This window comes from Pituophis catenifer, unplaced genomic scaffold, assembly GCF_029215685.1.
Source record: "Pituophis catenifer annectens isolate HBS135680 unplaced genomic scaffold, rPitCat1.0.hap2 SCAF_2, whole genome shotgun sequence".
Classification (NCBI taxonomy): Eukaryota; Metazoa; Chordata; class Lepidosauria; order Squamata; family Colubridae; genus Pituophis; species Pituophis catenifer.
This window is the reverse complement of record NW_027256882.1, coordinates 161,507,457-161,531,856: the sequence shown is the minus strand read 5'-3', so window position 1 is coordinate 161,531,856 and position 24,400 is coordinate 161,507,457. Positions and strand designations below refer to the sequence as shown.

General features: G+C 41.7%; 2 protein-coding genes across 4 annotated transcripts; one reads left to right on the top strand and one right to left on the bottom strand.

Moving 5' to 3' along the window:
• Positions 1-746: 746 nt before the first annotated feature.
• On the top strand, positions 747-4,768 carry NPFF (neuropeptide FF-amide peptide precursor). Its single transcript, XM_070934940.1, has 3 exons — positions 747-893; positions 3,227-3,357; positions 4,461-4,768. Exons 1-3 carry the CDS (start codon positions 747-749, stop codon positions 4,585-4,587), a joined length of 405 nt encoding a protein of 134 aa, XP_070791041.1. The 3' UTR covers positions 4,588-4,768.
• Positions 4,769-6,173: 1,405 nt separating this feature from the next.
• On the bottom strand, positions 6,174-23,125 carry TARBP2 (TARBP2 subunit of RISC loading complex). 3 transcript variants are annotated; one of them, XM_070937939.1, is made up of 10 exons: positions 23,027-23,102; positions 21,306-21,475; positions 19,638-19,743; positions 17,928-18,008; positions 16,783-16,855; positions 11,636-11,753; positions 10,794-10,921; positions 8,704-8,890; positions 8,143-8,298; positions 6,606-6,678 (listed from the first exon to the last, which is right to left on the bottom strand). In XM_070937939.1, the coding sequence occupies exons 1-9, from the start codon at positions 23,089-23,091 to the stop codon at positions 8,165-8,167; spliced, it is 1,062 nt and encodes a 353-aa protein (XP_070794040.1). In that variant the 5' UTR covers positions 23,092-23,102; the 3' UTR covers positions 6,606-6,678; positions 8,143-8,164. The 3 variants fall into 3 exon arrangements, with proteins under 3 accessions (XP_070794037.1, XP_070794039.1, XP_070794040.1); XM_070937936.1 differs by lacking the exon at positions 8,143-8,298 and having other exon boundaries at positions 6,174-6,678; positions 23,027-23,125; XM_070937938.1 differs by lacking the exon at positions 8,143-8,298 and having other exon boundaries at positions 6,174-6,678; positions 16,783-16,852.
• Positions 23,126-24,400: the final 1,275 nt, after the last annotated feature.

The following is a 24,400-nucleotide window of genomic DNA, read 5'->3' as shown; positions in this document are numbered from 1 at the left end:
TATGTTCACGATTAAGCCCAACATTTCTGTTGCTAAGTGAGACAGTTATTAAGTCTTAAGGTGGCTGGGCGCCTATCCCTTCAGCTCGGCAAACTCCCCCCCCCACACACACACACATATACACACCCTTCCCCGTCCCATCCCCGGGCCTTGTGTTGTAAATGGCTTTCATTATAAGCGCGCTTTGTCGACGTGAATGCCGCAGGGAAAGTGGGGCTTGTTGAAAAGCGGCTGGCGGAAAAACCTGACAAATGCCCCGTCCCGCGCAAGCATATCTGGGGGCTCTAGTAGACCCATCAATCCAAGCCGGCTTGCAGGAGATGATGGGGGTGGGGGTGCTGGAAAGGGGGGGGGGGGGTCAGCGTCCCAATCGCCGGCCTCGCTTTCCCCGGCGCAAACCACACAGCGTGGTAAACAAGCAATTAGCCGACGCGTCCCACCAGGGCCGAAAAGAGCCATTCTGCTGGATTTATCCTCGCAATAAGCGCGCAAGCGGCCCCAAGACGGCAACGGCGCTCGCCTCTTGTCAGGGACCGTCGCGGTCCCACTCCGCTCGTCACGGGGAGCTGCCGCAGGGCCCGCACCGCATGGGCTGCCTGCCTCCCTGCCTCGCAAACAGTTTCCGCCACCCCTGTCATCAATCCCGCCCCGCGTCTGGGATGGTAGGAGTTATAAAGGCGCTGCCAGGGAGAAGGGAAGCAGGACAGGTGGGGAGCAGAGAGGCGAGAAGGAGCGGGGCCTCCACCATGGACGCTTCCCGCCTTTTGCTAGCGCTGGCCTTGCTTCTCTCGGGCGGCCTGAGGTCGGTCCGGAGTCTCGAGGAGGCGTTCGGCTCCCAAGAACTCTTGGCCGAAGAACCCAATGGCCACCCGGAGAGGTTTTTAGACTGGATGGTAAGTTGCCCCCGAGGAAGCAGCCGAGCGGGACGCGGGGACTGTTTCGCCCTTCCATCTGCTTCTTCCCGCCTTTCCTCGAGGGAAAAGTTTTAGCCGCAGATGTGGCTGGGGCGTCCGGGGCAAAGCTGCCTTTCCTCCTCCAAACTTTAAACCGGGGGGGGGGGGGTCTATGGAGATTCTCGGTCATCCAGGTCATGGTTGTCCCAAAGGTGCTTTTTCAAGAGGCAAACTGGATTTTCTGGTTTTTCTTTGAAGACTTTTCGCTTCTCATCGGAGAAGCTTCTTTAGGACTACTTCTGTGACCTGGATGACTGAATCTCCATAGACATTTAGCTTAGACGGGGTGCATAGTCGCCCTCCTGCTCCCACCACATTTCATCCTGACCACAACCTTGTAAGGTGGGTGAAGGAGAAAGAAACTAGCCTGAACTTGACCAGAGGAAAGCTTTGCTATAGATGTGCCGACTCCCACTACCCATCGCTATAGCCAGGCTGCCCCAACCTATGTTACACCCATCCAAACGGGACAGTCGCTTGCACCTTTCCTACCAACAGAGACAAGGCTGGGGATCCTGCCATCAGCTTGCCAGTTTGGAGGTGAGAAGGTTAGCTGAAGCTCGACCAGGAGAGAAAAAACAAGCCTAATTGTGACAGGCTTATAGCTAATGGCCTTTGCTCATTTCTATTTCTCAATCCCAACCATTTTTCTGATATTTCGGGAACTCCCCAAGGAGGACGAAGAAGCATCCTTGTGATCCATCAAGCTCTGTGGCTAAGCCAGATTTCTTCTTCTAGTTTATTCTATTGTTCTTCCTCTTAACTGCTATCAGTTCCGGACTCAGTAGGTGGTCTTAAGAAAGTAGTAATTAATTTTGGCGCTAATAAAGATCTGGGATAATTCTATAGAGCTGTGTCAAAGGAGTACAGTAAACGTCTGCAAAGTGTGTGGAATTATTTGTGGATTAGGACACATTTTGTGACTACCGTGCTTGCTGTGTATACAACTTAGAATGCTGCAATTTGAGAATTTCAGATTTTTTTCTAAGCATGATTCCAGCAACAAAAGGCATAAGGCGGTTCAAGTTGGGAGAGCCTGTATGTTGCTCTTTGTCATCCTTATGTTAGTAACAAGCATCCGTGTTTGCCTATGTATTGTGGACATGTGCTCTAATGAGTGACCACTCGATAAATAGTATACTGTATATATATACCTTGTTTCTGGTGTACCATACTATTTGTGGAAATAGCTTCCTACGTGATTTTTTCCACAAGATACGCAGTTGATAAATATGATCTTTAGGATGTCTTTTTAGAGGAATTCTGTTTGTTTGTTTTTTTGTTATATGGCTGCTGTTGGGAAAGGAACATGGGGAAAAAGTTCCCTTTAGGAATCTTAAAACTGTCTTGCTGATCAATGGGTGCCTTCGGCTGACTAGAATGAAGAGGCTTCTCTGCTTCCTGGTATCTCTTAAGGGCACGTTTGCAGCAAGAGAATTTCCAGATTGACACAGCCTGTCATATTCTGATATGGAGGCATCAGTTTACCCAAAAAGTGTCCTTGCAAATTCAGGATTGATAGGCAGCCTATAAAGACTCACAGCGTATTAGGGGCTGAAATAGAAGAGCTACAGATTAACTGTGCATTTTAAGAAACACGCAAACTGAGAGATAAAAAAACAATATAGCCAGGATCCAACTCAGAGTGATCTTTCTCTTGTTATAGGCACTGGACAAAAATTAAACCAGAATGTGCTTTTAAGATTTACATCTGAAGCAGCCTTGCCCAGCCTGATGCCCTCAAAACCTACCATTGCTAACCTGGCTGGGGAGGATGGGAGCTGTAAACATATACAGCTGGAAGATGCCAGGCTGTAGAAGGCTGATCAAAATCTAAAGGCAAGGTTCGCATAACACACTTAATGCATGTTGGGGGTTTGCACAGTACTTACACTAACACATTATCTAGGTTTCCCAACACATTAAACTTCCCATCTAAAAACAATCTAGGATTAAAACTAACCAAGTTTAACATGTCGCATGAATGCAAACCTTTGATCTTTAACTAACCCGGCTAGGCATATTATGTGAATCCAGCCATTAGAGTAAAAGCAAAGGAAAACGGCTGCCTGTATTTTGTTATGGTGCAGGATAGATCTTCTCCAATACATAGGTCTTCAAGCTGAAGCTACAGTCAGTATGTAAAACCTACATACTGTTTCTGCTGAGTTGTCTTGGGTCTTCATCTAACCTGTTGTACCTCTTAAACATGGGGCAAACTCTCCTTCTGTCCAATTGCATGCTCTGATGAACTCCAGGCTTTCTTCCTACAGCCACAAGAGGGTGAGGACCACACTGGTCAGAGCTTACCTGATGACCATCTGCTGGGCGTCCTTCTCCGTACATTGTTCCATGCTGTGCAGAGATCTGGTCGCAGCCCTTCCTTCCTATTCCAGCCACAGAGGTATGATTGATTACAGGTTTATTAAGCAGAACTATGTATTCAGGTGAAATAGGAGCAAATACGTTGACTTCATGTTTCTGTGCAATTTCAAAGTTTCATTTCGGTCAGTTTTCTGGATTTGATTTGAAAAACATTTTTTTCAGTGGTTGCGTTAGAACATCCAGCTACTCTTTCTGGCAAGGCTACTTATACTTTTCATCCAAATGGTGCGCTATTTGCAAACCTCTTGTGGCATCATATATTGTAAATATCAGGCAACAGCTTCATAATTTAGAGATAATTAAAAGAGAACAAGAGATAATGTATAATTGCTATCCAATTAGAGCTTTCCAAAATGTTTTTGTGTGTTTGTGTGTGTTTTTGTTCTTTTTTTATGCCCTTGCGTGTGCTAGATGAACTAAGGTCAAGTATTAGTTCCAGCTGTAGGAGAAAAATTAACCAAGGTTGTTTTACTTTACTGAATTCCTGGCTTACACCTTTGTACAAACCAGGAATTGTGTTTGAAATAAACTGCTGATTTCTGTTGTGTTTATTCAGCAATTGAATAGTGTTTATGTTACATCCTGGTTTGAAACTAACAGCAAGGCAGAAATTGGGCAAAATGAAATTGAATTTTGGTTCGTTCTTTCTCCAGGCTACGCAGGGAAAAACATGAGGAAATCAAAACGGAGTTCTTTATGCTTCTCTCTGCTGTTGCTACATACAGCTCCTGGCTTACTGGTGCAAATGAATGCTGCCTGTCCAATACAAAGCAGTACTATGAAGTGCACTCAGAAATGAATGAATAAATGATCCATTTGTTGGCATCCCTATTCATGTATAACTCCAAGGGATGCCTTTCATCTTTTCACCTTTCTGTCCTTTAAAAAGAACTAATTACTTCCTGAACTGCAATCCAATTCACTTCAGAGTCAAGTCCTAGAGGCAAATGGTACCCATAATTCATTGCTTCTGAGCTTTCTGGAGTCTTTTGACCAGCTACTGCTGGAGATAGGATGATGTATCAGAGGGAATATTACTCTGATTTCCCCAAAGAGGGTCCAGTTTGTCCCTGCAGGCACTGCATTCTCTGTGTTGCTCTCTGCTTCTGATCCTTTCTGTAGGTTTGGCCGTGAAGTCAGGACCAACATTTTGAGAAGCACTGGCCGGATCAAACCACGAGCTTGGGATTCTCTGGCCCCTCAGTTTCTCAGTATGGCTGCCCCACAACGCTTTGGCAAGAAAAAATGAAGCTGGAAGTAGCAACCCAGAAAAAATAAACACCAAAAGTAATTGCTTCCTGGATCCTGGCAAACTAGACGGGAGCCACACCTTAATTTTCTGCTTCTTTATTTCTGTGTTTTGTCACTCAGCCTTAGCTGGGTGGCCCATCCCTGTTAAGGACCTGTATTTTATTTGTTGTCAACAATAATAAAACAACATTGTTACATCTTGAAGGATACTGCAGTCCTTTTGTCATGTAGATTAGCAGGTAACTCTCTGCAATTGATCTCTTCAGCTACAACCCTCATTAGTTTTGGTCTTCAGGATCACTAAACAAGGGAGAGATGATGTACTTCAAAATATCTGCAGTGTTTTCTGTTAGGGAATGGTATTCAGTTCTAGGGAGGAAAATGAATGGCACATTTGGAAAAAGAATTACAGTGAAAATTACCTGTGCCTTCATAGGTGAGTACATCTATGTAAGCGAAGTCTGCTTTTATGCAAAGACTTCCTCTTCCTCCTCTATAAAATGCTAAAAAAAAATGTCTGTTGGTCACAGTGGTGGTAGATTATTGGCAACGCCTGTCTGGGAGCAAGTCTTTAAAACATTGCAAAATGCAGATTCTCCCCAAAATGGATTTTGCACAATGCATAGAGAATTCATTACACTGAAAGATTAATATCCTATCCTATACCACATATGGCCAAAGTAGCTGAATAATACAGCTCGTAGAGTAAGGGATATGTAGCCCAATATCATCTGACTCCAGCTGAGCTAGAAAAATGCAGTTGCTGTTTACGGGACCAGTTACCTGTTCAAATTCTTTCCTTGGATTGGGACTGCTTGCAGGTACATGCACAATATATCATAGGAGGAAATCATTTCTACAAAAATGAGTATTGGTTTGAGGAGACAGAAGACAATCTAGAGAAATTAAGTAAAAGGCGAAATTGTTTGAAACTCCCATTTTAAAAAAGAAAAATGCTTTCTGGACATGAGAAGGGAGGCTTGAGGGACAATTCAAGAGCCTTGATAGTACAAGGGTTTAGTGCACCCTGTTATTAACACAGCTGCCTGCAATTTCTGCTGGTTCGAATCTCTCCAAGGCTCAAGGTTGACTCAGCCTTCCATCCTTTCTAAGGTAGGTGAAATGAGGACCCAGTTTGTGGGGGCAATAAGCTGACTTTGTATAAAATATACAAAAGAATGAAGGCTATTGCTTAAAGCATTGTAAGCCGCCCTGAGTCTCCGGAGAAGGGCGGCATATAAATCAAATTAAAAAAAAAAAAAAATCAAAATTTCTTTCCATACCTGAGTGGTGCAAATTGGCTTCCCAGAGGTTGCTGGACTTCAATCACCTGGAGAAAGTCTGTTGGTCAGTTGTGGGATTTACAGCCTCAGCCCCTCCCTTCTGAGAGAAAATAAGCATGTGGGCAAGGGGATGCTAACTTTTCACCCTCAAGTGTGTAGGACTGCATCTAAACTAGCAGAGATCACAAATAGCTCAAACAGTCTGAAGGTTTCTGGCTTATGGAATGTGGTGAGGGAGGTACAACTCTCTTGTATGTGCATGCCTGATTCCTTTTAAGAATTGGGGATAAAATAGGACAAGTTTTTATTTTTTAAAAAATCCCATTTTTTTTTATTGCAACTCCCAAACATGATAGAAATCAGTCGGTGCTTATGTCCCGGAGAACAACAAAGGTGACCCCGAGTGAGCAAAGAGGCTGGATAGGCTCCAGATGGGTTGTCCTTGCTCCTCAGGAAACAAGGCTTCGTAAATCCCATCACTGCTGCAACTTCGGCCAACTTTTTCAAAGTCTTCCAGTTCAGCCAACCTCTTCTAACCCTCCTCCTTTCTTGCAGCCCCATCAAATTGCCTTCCTGTCACGTCGATTCATGAGAGGAAAAAAAAATGGCCTCCTCAATAGATCTGCAGCATTGCCGGACACATGCCTCTCACTTGCCTCCAGCCATGATTTTGAGGTACTGAAGGGCATTGCGGGCTGCATCAGCGCGGGCAGCAGGGCGGGAATTGGCTGAGCCGTGACATACTGTGGCTGGCTGTGTAGATAGCTCCACCAAGCACTGGTAGAGGCCACTTATGCTCGTCTCATCTATGAGGGGGGGGAAAAAAACCCATTCTGTTACTCAAACCAGAAAAACAGCAACCTGTTGCATCTGATCTCATACAGGTAGTCCTTGATTTACAATCGTTCATTTAGTGACTGTTCGAAATTACAACTGCAATGGAAAAAGTAACATGATCATTTTTGACACGGCCGTTGCAACATCCCCATGGTCACATGATCAGAATTCGGACAGTTGGCAATTTGCTCATATTTATGACAGTTGCAATGTCTTGGGATGATGTGATCACCTTTTGCGACCCTCTGACAAGCAAAGTCAATGGGTAAACCAGATTCGCTTAACAACTGTGTTACTAACTTAAACTGCAGTGATTCACTTAACAACTGTGGCAAGAAAGGTAAAATGGGGCAAACCTCACTTAACAACTGATTGTTTAGCAACGGAAATTTTGGGCTCAATTGTAGTCAAAGATCAAGGACTATCTGTATACTGTATACTGATTATTCTTAATTCAGATGAAAATATTCTTCAAATGGAAGCAGAGCAACAGATAAACAACATCTACAAACCTGGCAATTAAAACAAGGTAACAGGACAACAGAAAATTTTCTTAGCACATAGCTGTGATAGTAAAAGAACTTCCAGATTCATCTAGTAAGGTCAATGGCAATTTATCTCAGCCTATCAAATTAAATGGCAACTATCTGATCCTGCTTTTGAGAGCTTCACCAAGGAACCTGGTGAGTTACTGTAGCGTGGTGGTGTTAACACAATAGTGTTAAAATTTTGCTACAGTCGTGTACTCACCAGGCGGCCTAAGGAAGGGATGGGGAACAAGTTGACTTCTAGATACAGATGAATTGCAAACTCCAGGTGGCTTAACTACTATGGACATGCTGCAAGATAGACTTGTAATTCTCATCCAGAAATCTGGGGAAGGAAAACCTATTCTCAAATGAAACACTAGGATGTGTGCAATTACAGCAAAATGTCTAATCACTACAGTGATTCTTTTCCATTTCTATTACTTCTTCTAATCTTAAACGTTTGGGGAAAACCCTACCTTAACAGGCAGAATAGGTTTGTCAACTGTGTTTCTGTAGCACTGAAGTACATATTTCCATTCTTGTTTTGAAACTACTTTTAGAAATGAGCATTAGTTTAGTACAATGTAATATAATTTTGCTTATTGAATTAGAATTTAAATTAGATATTTTAAAATTTCATTCTGCTCAAGAGCAAATACATGATCCTTGTAGAGCTAGTCTGCATTCCATTGCCCTTTAAAAAGCAAGCAGGAGCACCGTGCTTAAGTTCATTGTACCAGAATATAATGCTGTCATTCCTAAAAGATAGCAGGACATACTTGTCAAAATAGACAAACAAAAATCTGCCTGACTTGGTGACCACGTCAATATTTTCCTCTTTTACATCTAATAAATATAGACCTAAATTAAAGCAGACCAACATTGCAGTACCAAATTCCTGACCTTGTCTGGTTTGTGTTCCAAGTCAATATTTCTCTTTCATGAAGCCAAACATTGATGTGATCCATGTAGATCCAAGCTCACCCAAATTCTCTCTGACTTTAAAGGATAATTCTAAGCTTGCCTGGCCACATTTGCTTTCAGCCACCCAGTTGCTCACTGTGCAATTGGGAAACACAAAGTTGCATTTGTAAATGGACAAATAAATAAGGTTATTCTCATCAAATGTCTACTGTTCGAACCAGCAACTCAGTGATGCACCAAAGACAAATTCCTTGTGTGTCAAATCACACGTGGCCAATAAAGAATTCTATTCTATTAAGCGAAGCAGATGGTAAATGAAACCGCTCCTGTGCTTATGATCTTACTTCAGCTTTCCTTTATTTTACAGACCTGCAAAGGTCCTAAATCCAAGGATTGGTTGTAAAGGTACTTTTTTATCAGTATTGTAAAAACTGGTCACTAAATGAAGCAGTCACTAAATGAGGACTGCCTGCCGTGCACAGGAGGGAGGAGAAAATTCACACAATCTTTATTAACTCAAATTTCCAGCTCATTCCTTACCAATATCAAGGTAGCTGATATCAAAACTCTGCTCTTCGGAAAGTTCCTTCAAGAGGTTGCAGAACCCAGTATTGAAGATTCGGTGGTTTTTCAGATGAAGAATCTTCTCTCCCACTGAGTTGCGCAGGGAATCCCAGGTGCAACCGGATCCCCGACTTTTCATCCCGTCCAGTTTGGTTCCTGCAATCTAAGCAGGAAAAAGTGTTCACAGAGGTTCTGTTTCTTTCTCAGATTTCAGCATACAGTCGTTAATAATCTTCCTTTTGCTGTTACACAATTATCCTTAGTTTTCTGTCTTTGTTCTTTACTAAATTTCTAGAGAACCCAGTAGTGTTACCAGCCCTTCATCTAAAAATCAGCTACCTCTCTGCAGGATCTGGGAGTGGGAATTGCTTAAATTAGCAGATTACAATACTTCAAGTTCTAACATTCAAGATGCCCAGGACGCAGAAATCTGACAACACAATCTGAGAACAAGAATCTTACAGCATCAAGGGGAAATGCAACATTGCCCTTGAAGTTCAACTCTTTGAACCCAGACCTCAATGTATTCTGGGAAATGCAGGCCATATTTCTGATTCCAATGATTTATGTCAATGCCAAACCTTTGAGGTCCATGGATGGCGAACTGGAGAAGAGTATATATTCTGTTCTTAGATTGGATGACTGAGCAGAATTCACCCCAGATATTTTGCTAGTTAAAGCAAAGACAAAAGATTTACTCCATCTCATTAAGAAGAAAACTGCTATTCAAATATAAGCTGTAAAGCTGCCCAGCATAGCACTTCATTACCTTCTTCCTCTTCCTTTCTGCCCATATAAGAGTACTTCTGCGCATACACAAAAGCCTGGGAAATGGAAGGGCGAATCTTTAGCCTTGTTCTAACCATGAGTCAGAAGAGAAGAGGAGAAAAATCCACCAGTCCTCAGTTGCACATTCAAAGGACACCTATGCTATGTTTTCTATCATATTGGTCAACTAGTTTCCCCAATTTGTTGATGCACGGAAAACAATGCACGGAGTGTTTCTGGCTCACGGGAAACCTCCAAAATTGCCACTAAATTGTATTTTAGGGACAGAAACTGTTGTACAAGTCATGTTCATCTTGTGTGCCCATTGCATCTATTTTTGGACAAGCAGGACTGACAGCCCTGGAGGCCATCTTTCTCTTTGGATCTTCAGGGCTGCCACATGTAGTGCATAGGCCTGCTGTGGGAAACTGGGAGGGGGGTTGCATGGAGTGGGTATAGATAGATAGTCAAAATAACATTCTTTTCTCTGGAAGTCAAGGACGTTCAGCCTGCACCTGGAGAGGTGTGACTAGGAAACATCTCCAGTTGGGATAGTGGATTGATTAGACCATGTGGTGGACATGTGGGTGCAGGGGAAGGGACTCTGACTTTCCTTTGGGTGGGGAAAACCCAGGGTGCTTCAGATTCGGATTTTCCCAGATGTGCCAATATGAAAATCTCTAATAAAATGGAACTGAGGAACTGCTGGCCTTGGAGTCTTATTCGATTGGAGGTGTTACTTGGAAGTTTGACAAGGACCTCCTGATGGTGGAGCCCTAGTCACCCACAGGTGGGCTATTGCAATCTGCCTTACATGAAGGCTGCCCTTGCAGGCTACTCAAAAGCTACAACTATTGAGTCCAGACTAAAACAGTAGAAGCTGTAATGAGCATGTCTCAATGCTATATGCCGAACTGTGGCAGAACCACCAGCTGAAGGGGAGGGAGCCCTTCTAGGGGAAGTAGAGACATTCCAATTTAGTCTGTTGGGAGGCGAAACATCTGATGTCAAACCCTCAGGTCAACATCTGCAATTTCCCAAGGGAAGGCAAATCGTCTGGTGAGATTCTTGTAATATAGTGATCAACAATAAAAAAACTATTTGGACCTATCCATGAGTGGTTCTCCCTCCTTGGATTACTGCCTTGTCGTGGCAAAGGGCTTGCATAGCTCAATGAAGCTATGAGCTATGCTGTACAGGGCCACCCAAGACGGACAGGTCATAGCAGAGTGTTCTGACAAAACGTGATCCGCTGGAGAAAGAAATGGCAACCCACAAATTGTCACGTCAAGACTCACAATAGAAAACTGGTCCTCTTCCATTTCAGCTTCACTCCCCTCCCGTGGATCCAGAGGAACGTTGTGGATCCGAACCAGCATCTTCGCTGCAGCGTTGCGTTTGGCTAGTTTTTTGGAAGTGCCACTCCCTGGAATGGCAATTTGAAAACAAGACTGATATATTGATCCTAAACTAGATTCACCCCAAATGCTGAATATACAGCCTTAGGTTATGAAGACTTGTTTTTTTAGGGCCTTTCAGCCAGCTCCCTGGAAAGTCTTATACTGTACATTCCTCTTTCTTTAATTGGGTGTACGTGAGTGAAGGATGCTTTTGTGCATTGTGTTTTGATTTCCTCCATCTTGTCTTATAAGGGCACCATTCCTCCTTTCACTTTAAGCCTGTTATTGGGAAGTTTCCCACTCTTTTAAAAAGCCTTTAAAAATCCCAGTGGGATTGCTGAAGGAACAAGTCAACAACATCTACACAATAAAATGTAATTAAAAACTAAGCAGATTAATCATAGATGGATTTAAATTCTTTGCTAACATCTTATGATAGTTATTTATTTAGTGTACGACTTATCATACATGGACTTGCAATATGTATTAAGATTTCACCTAGATTAAAAAAACATGGTTAAATATGAATGTTAAAAGGTTCTATATTCAGCTTAGGGCATCTAACCATTGAAGCACAGCATCGTTTATATATATATATAAAAAAAGATACTGGACCAGTATTTGCCCTCAGTTTACAGCTGGTCACGATATGATCCACAGTTTGACATAGGACTCTGCAGTCACACTGAAGGGAGGCTGCTATGCCCCTTTTATACAATGACTATCCTATGATAGTATACCTATTTCAATAAACCTTTCAACACGACAAGTCATGGTGAATTCCTTGCGGTGTGCTGGCCCGGATTCCTGAGTGACGGTGTATTCTGGGAGTCGCCAGCCCTTCTGCACCACCAGTTCCTGGGGAAAGAGGCAGGATTAGAAAAAACATTCCTTTCTGGATTCTTAATGGGAATGGCAGGTCTGGCCCCTTTTGTTCTTTTGGTATTTGTAAAGAAACAACTTAATGTATTTAGAAACTCTAGTATATAGAGTATATAGTATAATGCAACCATCAATTAATATAATGGTTGCATTAAATTAACATATATTTAACTAATCTTCGCTATGGTCAAATATGATTACCACCAGAAGCCATGGTGGCGCAGTCATTATAATGCAGTATTGCTGCAGGCTACTTCTGCTGGCTGCCGATTGCCAACAGTTCGGCAGTTCAAATCTCACCGGCTAAAGGTTGATTCAGCCTTCCATCCTTCCGAGGTGGGTAAACTGAGGACCCAGATTGTTGGGGCCAATAGGCTGACTCTGTAAACCGCTTAGAGAGGGCTGTAAAAGCACTGTGAAGCAGTATATAAGTCTAAGTGCTATTGCTATAGGTTGGACAAAGACAACTTGGAAAGCTAGGGCCACAGTTAATGGATTTTACTTACAATATGAGGGCTGAGAAAACTGATTTAATTTACCATTGACCTTTTGAGATGGGGTACGTGACTGATTTCATCGTATGTGACTGGTTTTATTCCAGAGCTGCAGCAAGCCCATCTTCCTTCTGTCTAAAAAGCATAATCCCAAAAGACCCATACATAGTGACAGGTTGTTTTCCTACAATAGTTCTTGGTCCTTCCTCCAAAACTGCTCCACCACCTGAGAGTCTTGGAGAAGTACTGGAGAGGATCAGATGGATGTGACTATGTGGTTGATTCCCTATTCCTGCCCTCTAAATGTTGGCTAATGTCTCATTTTTAAAAATCAGGACCTTGAGAGCACTGAAATTAGGTCAGGTGTTCTTGTCTAAGCAAAAGATGAAGCGAAAGGAAGGAGAGGGCCTGAAGTGCCTGGTTCACAGAATAGGCTACAAATGAGAATCAATGTCAGACACGTAGCTTGCATGCCGTCAGCATAGATCAGTGGTTTCTATTACAAAGCCGGATGCTGAAAGAGGAAACTACAGGTAGTCCTCGACCTACGACCACAACTGAGCCCAAAATTTATGTTGCTAAGTGAGAAATTTGTTAAGTGAGTTTGGCCCCATTTTACGACTTGTCTTGCCACTTGTTAAGGGAATCCCTGCAGTTGTTCAATTAGTAACCTGGTTGACAAGTGAACCTTGACTTTGCTTGTCAGAAAGTGGCAAAAGATGGGCTTCCGGTTTGCTCTTCGTAGCCACCAGACGGTCCCTCGGGACCGCCAGCCCCTTCGCCTGTAAAGAGCTGCCTGTACAGCGCAAAGGCGGCTCGAAAAACCCCATTTCCAGGAGGAAATGTGGGATAGAGCAGGTGAGTGTAGGTAGAGCTCTCCATAGCCCCCAGGGTTTTTTTTTTTACTCTTGGGGGCGGGCGGAGGAAGCTCCCTATAGCACTCGCCGCCCGCTCCGGGCGTTGGGAGACCTCTGCCTTTTTGCAGAGCAAGGCTACGAAGACAAGCTTTTTAAGATATTTAACAGATTAACTAAAGATGATGAGATTTGGATCTGGACCTGTGACCCTAAATTGCAAGTATTAATACTTATTTCGCAAAGGATATTCAACAAAGTAAAAAAGACCTTTTAAAATGGCGATTGCCGAAACTGGAGCAGGGAAGCTGAAAAGAGAAAGTCCTTCCGTTTCTTATTAAGCCACAAAGTAGCAGAATAAATGCTCCTGGCTACATTTGAAGGGATATGAGCTGGACCTGTGACCCTGAATCGCAAGTATCTCACTTATTTTATAACAATTATTGAAGAAGGAAAAGGAAAAGGAAAAAAGAATCTTTAAAAAGGGCGATTGCCGAGGCTTGAGAAGGGGCTGAAAGGGAGAGTCCTTCCGTTTCCTATTGAGATACAAAGTAGCTGAATAAATACTTTTGGCTACACTTGAAAATAAAGCTCTACTTTTGTGTTTTTTCTCTTCCTGGAGATCTGATATTGATCTTGGTTGGAAAGAAGTTTTTTTTCTCTGCTGCCTCTCTTTTCTTTTTTTTTTAAAAATAGTTTGTCTGTGTTGAAATATGGCATTAAAGCCGGACAAACTAGCAATGGGGGGGGATTCCCCCATTAACAAATTACGTGACCAAGTTTTAAAGCTCCAGTCTCAGAAAACTGATTTTAATATAATTGAATTTCTTTTGGAGGAGATTGTAAGAAGGGATGAGATTGTGAATCAGAACTTTGAAAAATTTAAGCAGGAAATTAAAGAATTAGTGCAATTAAAGTTTGATATTTTGGATCGAAAGATTATAAAAATGGCTAATGGCTTTGCAGAATTTATGATTAAGTTGGATGAAAATACTAACTTATTAGAGTCTAAAGTGGAAGAAATTGAGGACAATTTGGACAATAAAATACAAAAAATTGAAAATGATTTGACAAACATTCAAGACAATAGCTCAGAAGAAAAACCTAAAATGGAGGTTGAACAAAAGTCTTGTAATGCAGAAAATTTACAACAACAGATTGAAAGAGAGGTTCTAATGGTGCATTACAATTTTACAGAATATGCGATCAGACTGAGAGGTTTGCAGAAAAATAACAGAGATGATTTAAGGAAAATATCTTCTGAAATTCTGGCTGGGATTTTAAAGGTTCAACCTGAGGAAGTGTTTTGTAGGATTGACAGAGTTTACAGAATAAACTCCTGGATTGCAAAGCAAAGGCAATTGCCTAGAGATGTGGTGATTTATTTTACAGATAAAGAAATTAGGAATAATATTGTGCAAAATTCCTTCAATTCTACTTTGCAATTGTATGGAAGAAAGATAGGATCTACAAAGAGCTCCCCCCCCAAGATGTTAACGGAAAGGAAGAAATTTGGTTTTCTGGTGACTGAGTTAAAAAACAGAAATATTTCATTTAGGTGGGATGCCCCAGTTGGCATAATATTGAGATATCAAGGAGAAAGATACCAATTAGATACTGTTGAAAAAGCGGAAGAATTTTATCAAAAAGTTTTGAAAATGAACTTAACATCTATAGGCACAATACAGGATAAGCAGAAGGAGTTGGAAATAAAGGGAAAACATCGAATTACAGAGGTTGCGGTAGACAAATTGCCTTTGGATTCTCTCGATACCCCAGCTGGATTATCTACAAATATGAGAGAAGCGGCATCTGATTTCAACGTGATGATTCACCAAGTCAAAGACAAGTATGGAAATCAATTAGCTGACATACAATTGGCAAAAAAGAAATATGAGATACAAAAACAAAACCAACAAGATCAACTTATAAAGCAGAATGAAAACCAATCAGTTGATATACAACTTGTAGAAAGGAAAACAGGATGGAAATTAAACCCACAAAAAGAAAAGAAAAAAAGAAATAGGTCTCACAAAAACAGAAATTTCTAAATTAAGCAACGGTGAAGCCAGTGATTTTAAAAAAATGAATGAATATGTGAAAAGATAGTGGAGGCGAAGTATTGGTTAATATCATCCTGAGGACAGTGACAGACCTCTGCAATGCCGTAATTTTGGGATGTAAAAAGAGCCTTAAACTGTTGGATTTGAATTATCTATTTTGGATTTCTTTCTTGTATTGATAAATATATTATAACTATTCTGAGCTACAAGGCAAGAGAGCTACGTTGGGGCATGCAGAAGATCTGGTTGTTACCCATTAGGATGATGGGATTTAATAATCCTGATGAAAGCCACAATTACAACTATATGGAATATAATTATAATGTCACTCGGGTGGTTGTTTCTACTTTTATATATATATGAGGATATTCATTACTGATGGGGGCAGATGATGACTGAAGACTTTGAACAAACTGTTGCACCAGGATGCTACGTTACCCAATTATGGATGAGGGACTCAACAATCCAGTGGAAAGACATCAAAGAAGATATTATATGGATTATAAATTTAAAGTTATTGTCTTTTTTTTTTTAAATAACGGAATATATACACACACACATATATATATATATATATTTTAGCAGAGTGGGCAGTGGATTAAAGATATTAAGAATTGTTGTGCATGGTAATTTTGTAGGAAAGTGGGTGGAAATATGTTAGTTTACTGATTGATTAGTTTAAGAAAAGGGATGTTTAAGTGATATATTTAGGGCAGTGGAGGAAATGGATAGAGTTGAATAAATGTTAAATTAGGATTTATGGGGAAGGCTGCTTTGAAATGTTATATTAATATACACAAAGAATAAATGTTAAAGTAGGATTTATTATATAGTCTTAAAGTGGAAGGTTGCTTTGAAATGTTGTAATAATATATAGATATAAATTTTGGGGAGGAGAAAAAGGGCAGATTATTGCTAAATTGGGAGTTATAATAATATTATGCTAAATTAGAAGTTATCATACAATGTTATAGTAGACTGCTTTTTTTTTTGAAATGTATGGTAAAAGGGGAAAGTAACAATATCAATAATATTTTTAGTAAGTAAGGGTCAGTATATAGAGGAGGGAGTAAGGAGATGGTAAAATATTATGTAATCTGTTATGAATTAGGTTTTTGGTGTGAAGAAGTCACAGGGGGGGATGGGTGGCGAGGGGGGGGTTAGGGAGGAGGGGGGGAAGGAAAAAAGGGGGAAAAATTTGTATTTGAAAACTTTTTCAATAAAAAAAAAAAAGTGGCAAAAGATGGTCACGTGACCCTGGGACACTGCAACCGTCATAAAAGTGAGTCAGTCGTCAAGCACCCGAATATAAATCACGTAACAATGGGGATGCTGCAACAGTCATAAGTCACTTTTTTCAGTGCCGCTGTAACTTTGAACAGTCACTAAGTGTTGTTAAGTCAAGGACTACCTGTATACTAGGACCCGCATCCATGTGAGTTTTCCCTTCCCTTTCCTGGTGTTTTCCCAATCTGTATTATGGAAATTGTATTCAGTGCAGCGGGACAGCACCCAAATTGAGGGAAGCTGATCAATGCTGTCAGCAGAAAGTACCTGAGGTTGCAAATATATCACAGCCAAGAAAACTGCTTACCTGTAAGGCCCCAACTGGATTGCACTCAGATTGTTGTGGGGATACTGGGGATTTTATGTCCAGCGGAGAACTTCTGAGTAAAAGGTGACACAAAATAAAAAATTCTTCTCCCCTAAAGTGTTGCTAACTCAGATACCCCATGCACCCTCGCCCACTGCTAATTAAAGGCACAGTATTTTTTTCCCCAGGAAGCTGCCTGAAGGGCCCTCAGAAAGAAAAGCTTTGCGTTGAATCTACATTTGACTGCAAAGAAAAGCATAAGCCAATCAGTCTAGATGTCAACTTGCAAAGCTTCCCAAACCTGCTCCCGAGTTGCCATAGGCAGGGGGATGGGGAATCGAGCCTCACAGCTGCATCGAGGAATCTGCACCTCAGTCAAAACAACGCACATCCTAGCCGGCCAAAGTCAAGGCCATCTCCACAGAAACCAGTAACAGCCGGAGGGAGGGACTTCTACAAACCACGAAATTGCTGCATTGGGGAATGTGACTGGTGACACACCTTGGGGAGAGGGGGAAACAGGGTCAGAGGCAAGGCACGAACTGAGTGGGGTCAGAGCTGGCTTCACTATATCCATGCCGACATGGCGCTCCTAATAAATAACAGGATTTTTCTTTTAAACTGGCTTGAGGCGCCTGCTTTTATTAGGGCATCGGTCAGAACCCTGACACTAGGTTGGAAGGAAAAATTCATTCAAGATAAACAGGTGTGTTATACATAAGGTGAATCAAATAAGAACCACTTGCTGATATTTCCAACAGCAAAACAGACCTGCATAACTAATTTCAGAGTATTGAGTAGCAAACAAAACGGGGTATGTTCCATATATCTGCATCCTCTGTCTGCCCAATCCTTCCCAATCTAGATGCTTCCAAGTGAGCTGGACCTCTGCTCCAGAAAACCCATGCTTAGCTTGTAATTCTAGAACTGAAATCCAAACCATCTAAAGAACATGATGGGGAAGACTATTGGGAATCTATGAAGAGCAACAGGGACAAAACTGCAATAACAAGCACCAGGAACACAGACTCGTAGAATCCAGTTTGTTCTAGCAGAGCAGTAACAGGCTTCAGGGAAACAGGAAGAGTTTAAAGCCATTGGGCAGCTCACCCTTTGTGTTTTAACTTGAGTAATTATCCCATTACCTTGGAGAGGCTGCTGGTAGGATGGGTACAGGCACAGCCACCGGAGCAGAGGTCAGAGCCAAGGGCTCTAGAGAAAGAGAGCTTGAAAATACAAGGTGAAAATATTAAAGCACATTCAGTAGCAGAAATCCATACAGTGGGAAAAGCTTTTGAAATGAAGTCAAGAGATTGCCAAACTTGAATTCCAGAATCTACTTTATTACTTTTGTCCTTCCAGAATATTTCCTCTACCCAAGCTTCCTTTTATTGCTTAATGTCTGCCCGTTAAACTACTCTAATCCCATAATAACGGATTTATACAACCTGCTGAGACAAAGGTTTCTATCTGGTGTCTGGTTCAATGTGTTGTGTGAACCCAGCCATTCTATTCATTTATGGTTCAGCGTATTGCGTGAACCCAGAAATTGAGTTAGTTCAGTAGTTAATTCAGCTGACTGGTAGTGTAAAAAGCAGCCCGTAGATCCATGTGCTGAATAAACTCAGTGTTCATTCAGTAGCGCACAGTATAACATCATGAAAAAAATGAAATCTCAATGTGACTTGCAGTAGAGCTTGATCAACGATATTTCACACTTTGGCCCAGTTAAAAGCCTCAAGTATTGTGATGCAAAGTGAAGAAACATACGTGGAAAAAGTTCATAGTGCAGATTTAAAACAAATGTTTTCAAATAATTTTTCATGTTTTCAACAGCGCAACAAATATATTGCAGCCTTGCCTAATTCCAGCACTTGGTTACCCATTTGTCAAAACAGAACTAGTTCTCAAAATATTGGGCTAAAATTAGAAGTTGGATAGAAGAGATAATTGGCTATAATGTGGAATTGAAACCAGAGACGTTTTTACTGGGGATATTGAACAGAACCTACAGTAAAGAAATTAGATATTTGATTTTACATATAATTACAGCGGCAAGGATAGTCTACGCAGTCCTGGAAAAATGAAAAGGTCCCAACAGAGGAAGAAATAATTAAGAAAATCCTGGACTGTGCGGAGATGAACAAATTAAGAAAAGAAATAAAAGGAAGATACAGAATATTATCAAGTATGAACTAAGTGGTATGATTGTCTTGAGATTAGGGAAAGCAAAAGTGAATAATGGATGTGATAAATATGTATAATAATGTAAATGAATAAAACTAGAAATAAAGGGACGATAAAGGTAATAAAGAATGAGAAAAATGGAGAATGTAGAAAGTAGGAAGTAAGAGAAACGAAGCTGATACATAAAAAGAAACATATTGTGTGTTTGTGTTTTGTATGTTGTGTTCTGTTGTTGTAAAATTAATCTTTAATTTTTTTTTAAAAAGAACTAGTTCTCTTTCAATAATGAATAAATGCAGAATACCAGTGGAAATATAGCATTGCCAGTAGAATTGTAATGCTGGGGCAGAACAACCAACCTAGAGGCTTGCTCATCTGCGGGGCATGGAAAACACAGAGATTGTTTAAGCCCTTTAAAGCTCTGCAGTCCTTTTGGTCTTTGGTAGCCTGCTCAAATATACCCCAAATATTAGTATAGCAGGGGCTTATTTACCTGCCCAATAGTATCACCAATAGTAAGAAAATCCCCATCTTTATTCAAACTGGACACACATTTAAGTTTTTGAGATGAACAAAATATAAACAGTACTTGAGATAGAAGATGCCCTGATAATTCTTAAAGAACATCTGGGATCTCTAGAACTATCCCAAGCAGGTAAGTCCCTCACCTGGCTTCATCCAGCGGCGTCGGCTCTAACATGTTTCCTCCCTTCAGGAGCCTGAGTGCTACTTCTGCCGCCTTATGTTTGGCAGCTTTTTTGCTAGGTCCTTGGCCTGAAAATAGGAAGGAAAGAGATGCCAATACCAAGCCAAAGTCAGAATGAAAACTTCTAAGAGTGAAACATTTATTATTTCCTGCCACATGGTAGAAATCAAGGGGGCATACATGGGGATCCCTGGAATTTTCCGTAGGCCTGGCCCAGCCCTACATAGCTTTAGTAGCGAGGAGTTAAGCAGGTTACAGGAGGGATTCCCAAACTGCGGCTCAGGACATTCCCACCCACCCCAAGGAAGAATTGCAAATAATTTGTGGGAGGTCATACTTTCAAAAAACTCCTGAATAGACTTGTGCAGACAAAGTAGGAGCATTAAAACTCATTCTGGGCCTCCTTTCTCATTTTGCCTAGCACACTGTGCAACTGCAATACAACAAAGTTTAAAAGCTGCTGTGATAGATACATTAAAAAATGCATATTTTATTAAATGCTCATTTTATTACAAGCAATCTATTTATTCTTTATCTTATCCTAATATCAATTAAATCATTAGTTTTATTCAGCGGGAAGTCGCACATACTCATTGAACAATTTGGGGGGGGTCAAAGGATCATGAAGTTGGAGAGTCACTGGGCTATGGTGTAGAGCTACCAGTTCTGGACTGCAAAAATCCACCAGTATCCACCAGGGGACATTTGTATTTTTACAGGAAGGACCTGGGGGATCTATTATTGCAGATGTTTTTTAAGAATTATACCCAAGTCTAAATGATATTGTGAATTGGGACACAATTTAAGGCAAAATCAGCAAATTTTTACTGGTTACAATATATATATTTGCTTTATCTCACATGCCCACACACACGCACATATCATCCACAGTTACTCAAATCCTTCTCAACTAGGCTAGCACCACTAGCCAGAGGGGCAGAAGTCTGGATCCAAAGATAACTCAAAGAGTAAAAGCTTCAGGACCTCCAAAGTCCTTGTGTCAAGACTGAACTGCTTTGCCTCTTTCAAAGTTTAATGCGTCTCAACTTGCCAATGAACTGGGGGGAGGGAAGGGTGAAATGGAATTATGAGAATGTATGCGGAGATTGTGAGAGCACGGAACCATCAAGGTCACCACTGCAGGGGTGGGGAAATGGGAAGCTATTGTTTAATTAGGCAAGCAATTGCACGGGGAAACCAGAGCTGGTTTTGTTTCTTCAGTACCAATATGGTGTATCCAATGAAGTTTTACTTTTGGGAATTCAAAGCTTCTGAGAGTGTTTCCTTGATTTGGATTCACTAGTTGGACAATTGACACCTTACTTTGTTAATTCACATATCTGGTAGTTGTTAGCAGGACTTGGGGAGGGATTTTCTATGTGCTCAGGCCCAATTTCTTTTGTCCGATTCAGGGGACATTTTTTTCCTAGGTTTCCTTAATGACTAAGTTCCTTCTTAATTACTTCCCCTAAGAATTTTTTAGGTAAGATTCCTTGCTTTTATCTACTCTGTTTAATTAAGTACCTACTTTTCATATTTAGGTATAGCAGCTTCAGCCTAGTCTCACAAAGACCAATGAAAAATAAGGTAAACTGGTTCATCAGTATACTTATTCTTTACCGCAACTAACCGGTGCAGCTGGTGTCACCAACTGTGACACGAAAGGTGAAGTTGGGCTGATGTGCTTGTCCTTCAGCTTTCAGTAAGTCATAGACGGGTGTTTTGCCTATGCGTGTCCCATACTCTTGTAGCAGGCTGATCGGGGTCTTGCCAGGATTGGACGCCAGCATTTGCTCTATACTGAGGGAAGCATGGAGATTGAGATGAATATTAGAGCTATTCTTGCCTGTTTTCAATGTGTCTGTATCTGCTGTGATCTCATACTTTACAGCAACTTTTCCCAGCCTGATACCCTCCAGATATATTGGGGAACAACTTTGACTCCCCAGTTAGCACAATTCACCAGAGGTGTCAACAGGTGTAGCTCAATATACATGGATACCACCAGATTGAGGAAGAACTATTCTATAACAAAGAATGATCATCTTTCTTTCAATCCCATTTCAAAATATCTCCATCTTTACCACTGACAGAAGCAACTAAATTTCCATAGTGAGTTCCCCAATGACAAAAGGATTAAACTCTTCATTAAAAGATTTACTACCAAATGAACTCTCCCATTTTCATCTGTAGAAAAATCCAATGAGAATAAATTCAAGTAGAATAGAAACCACAAATGTATACCCCTATGACTGCTTTGATTAAACATGGAGCTATCATTTATTTCTAATGCACAGAAATCAATATGACACCACATAAGCCAGTGTTTTGGAACCAACTGGACCACAGTCCAAGAAACCTATTTATCTATATAGGTTTGCCCATATAGTATGGCTGTACTACTATTATCCTTCTCATCTGTTCCACTATCTTCCCTTATCGGTATAATTATTATGAGTATTATTTTGTTATTCTGAGTATTATTACTTTGTTGTTTTGCATGTACACTAAGAGCTTATGCACCAGAGACAAATGCTTTGTGCGTCTAATTGCACTTGACCAATAAAGTATTCTGTTTTTATTCAGTCCCATTCCTGCTTTAAAGGCAGTAAGGTTGAAGATATCCTCAAGTTTAAGCTTCATTCCTGGTGACAATATGGATTTAATTATACTGTTTACTTAAGTATGGAAGTGAGCTTTCCTGGTGGCCTTTCATCCAAGAACGACCAGGCCCATCCCTGCTTATTTTCTAAGCCCAGACAAGCCGCATGGGAATAGCATACACAACGACAGTATACATTACAAATGATCACATCAGCTAAACCTCTGTCCCATGTATTAAGAAGAAAAGTGCAGATTCTGTTTAATTCAAAGCTCTGTCCCACTCTTCCCTGACCCCTCTCTCCCCCCACCCCACCCCCACCCACAACTTTTGCTTTCCTTCTGCTGATCGGGAATGTCACACACAACTCAACCCTCCCGGGACCCCAAGATGGGACAGCAGCCATAACGAAGTTCAACCGTGCCATGCCAAGCCTAGGTAGGACTTCAATTCTCATCATCCTCAGCCAGCGGCATGCTGGGGGTGTTAACTAAACTAACGAGCTGGTTTCTTTTCCCACGAATGCATGGATGCTGGCTGTCCAAAGGCCCAGGAGATCTCGCCCCACACACGCCTTCTACTGCAGCAGGGTGACCGACGGCAGACTGGGCCTCGGGGGCGTCGGGGCCCTTTGGATCTTCGCAAGGGCACCCGAAACGCGGTCCTTGAGGAAGGGGGAGGGGGGCGCAAGGGGCGGGGCTTGCCCCTTCGTCTCTTAGCAACGGTCCCAAAGAGGCGGTGTTATTCACCAGGGGAAGCTGCCGCAGCTCCTCGGGCTCCCGCAAGGCTCCTCCGCCTCCTCCTCCTCGCTCATTCCCTCCTCCTGCCCCGCCGCCGCCGCCGCCGCCACCACAACTCCTTCCACCCTCCAGTCCGGCTCACAAAGGCCGGGAGAGAGGAAGCGATAGTCTCCTGCCGCCTCGAAAATGTTACGAGGCGCATCCTGGATGCTGGAGTCCACGCGAAGACTACCGCCACAAGGCAACATTGGCCAGAAGACTACGCATCCCGTAAGACTTTGCAGCACCGGGGAGGAGCAGAGCGGCTTCTCTCTCCATACGCTTCAATGCATTGTGGTTGCCCCAGTGCACGCTGGGAGTCGTAGTTCTCCTGTTGTAAATTTCCAAGCTGTAACGTGGGCATGGGCGTTATAAATATGCCCCAAAGGACGGAGGCGCGGTTCGAGGAGGAATAGTTTTGCCATTACAAGTAACAATGCGAATAATAACACATCAATCTGATCGAAACCTGACTTCCGGTTGGCACCGCAGGCGTCGTGGACGGTCTCCTTGGACCGCCAGCCCCGCGATCTCGTAAAAGCCGCTTTGACAGCGCTAATCGGCTGTCTGGCAGCTGAAAAACCTCTCCATCGGGAGACGAAGGAGAGGAGAGCCGGTGGGTGTGAGTAGAGCTCCCTGAAAGTCTCTGGAATAATTCCATAACCACATAAGATTGATTGATTGATTGATGCTTGCATGGCATCACTTCTTTTTAGCTCTAATCCTTTCCCACATCGCTCACCCAATTGCTTAACAACGAAGGATGATCCTGCAGTTATAATTCCAAAACCACACAAGATTGATTGGCTATGCTTGCACGGCACACGCATCCATATTAAATGAACCCGTGTTCTGGGTTCATTGAATGATGAAATAAGCATGTTTGGGTTCATTCAGGGCATGTAAATGTAAATTTAACTGTTTCGTTATTTTGTGTTGTGCAAACAGCTATGAAGGGAAATACATCATCTGCTGAAGTTCTCCAAATCCAGTAACTTCCCTATTTTTACATCCAAATGTATAAAGCTCGTGCAGTGTGCCCTTGTGAAGATGGTACATAGCATTAACAATGTTAAAGATAAGTTTCTGCCAAAAAAAGTCTTGTGGTTTAAAATGTATAGATTAGGAATTTTTTTAAAAAATCAGAGATAAAAGGGAATACCAAAAATATGACCTTAGTTATAATTTATAACTAATTTTTAAAACAAGGCTGAATTTTTCAATTGGAAACAAATAAAATAATGTAGGTTGAAGGAGATGATACTGAACATAGAGAAAACGTATTCAGGTCAGCATCGGACACAGGCAGTCAAATATTATGACACATATTGCGCAGAAGAATGA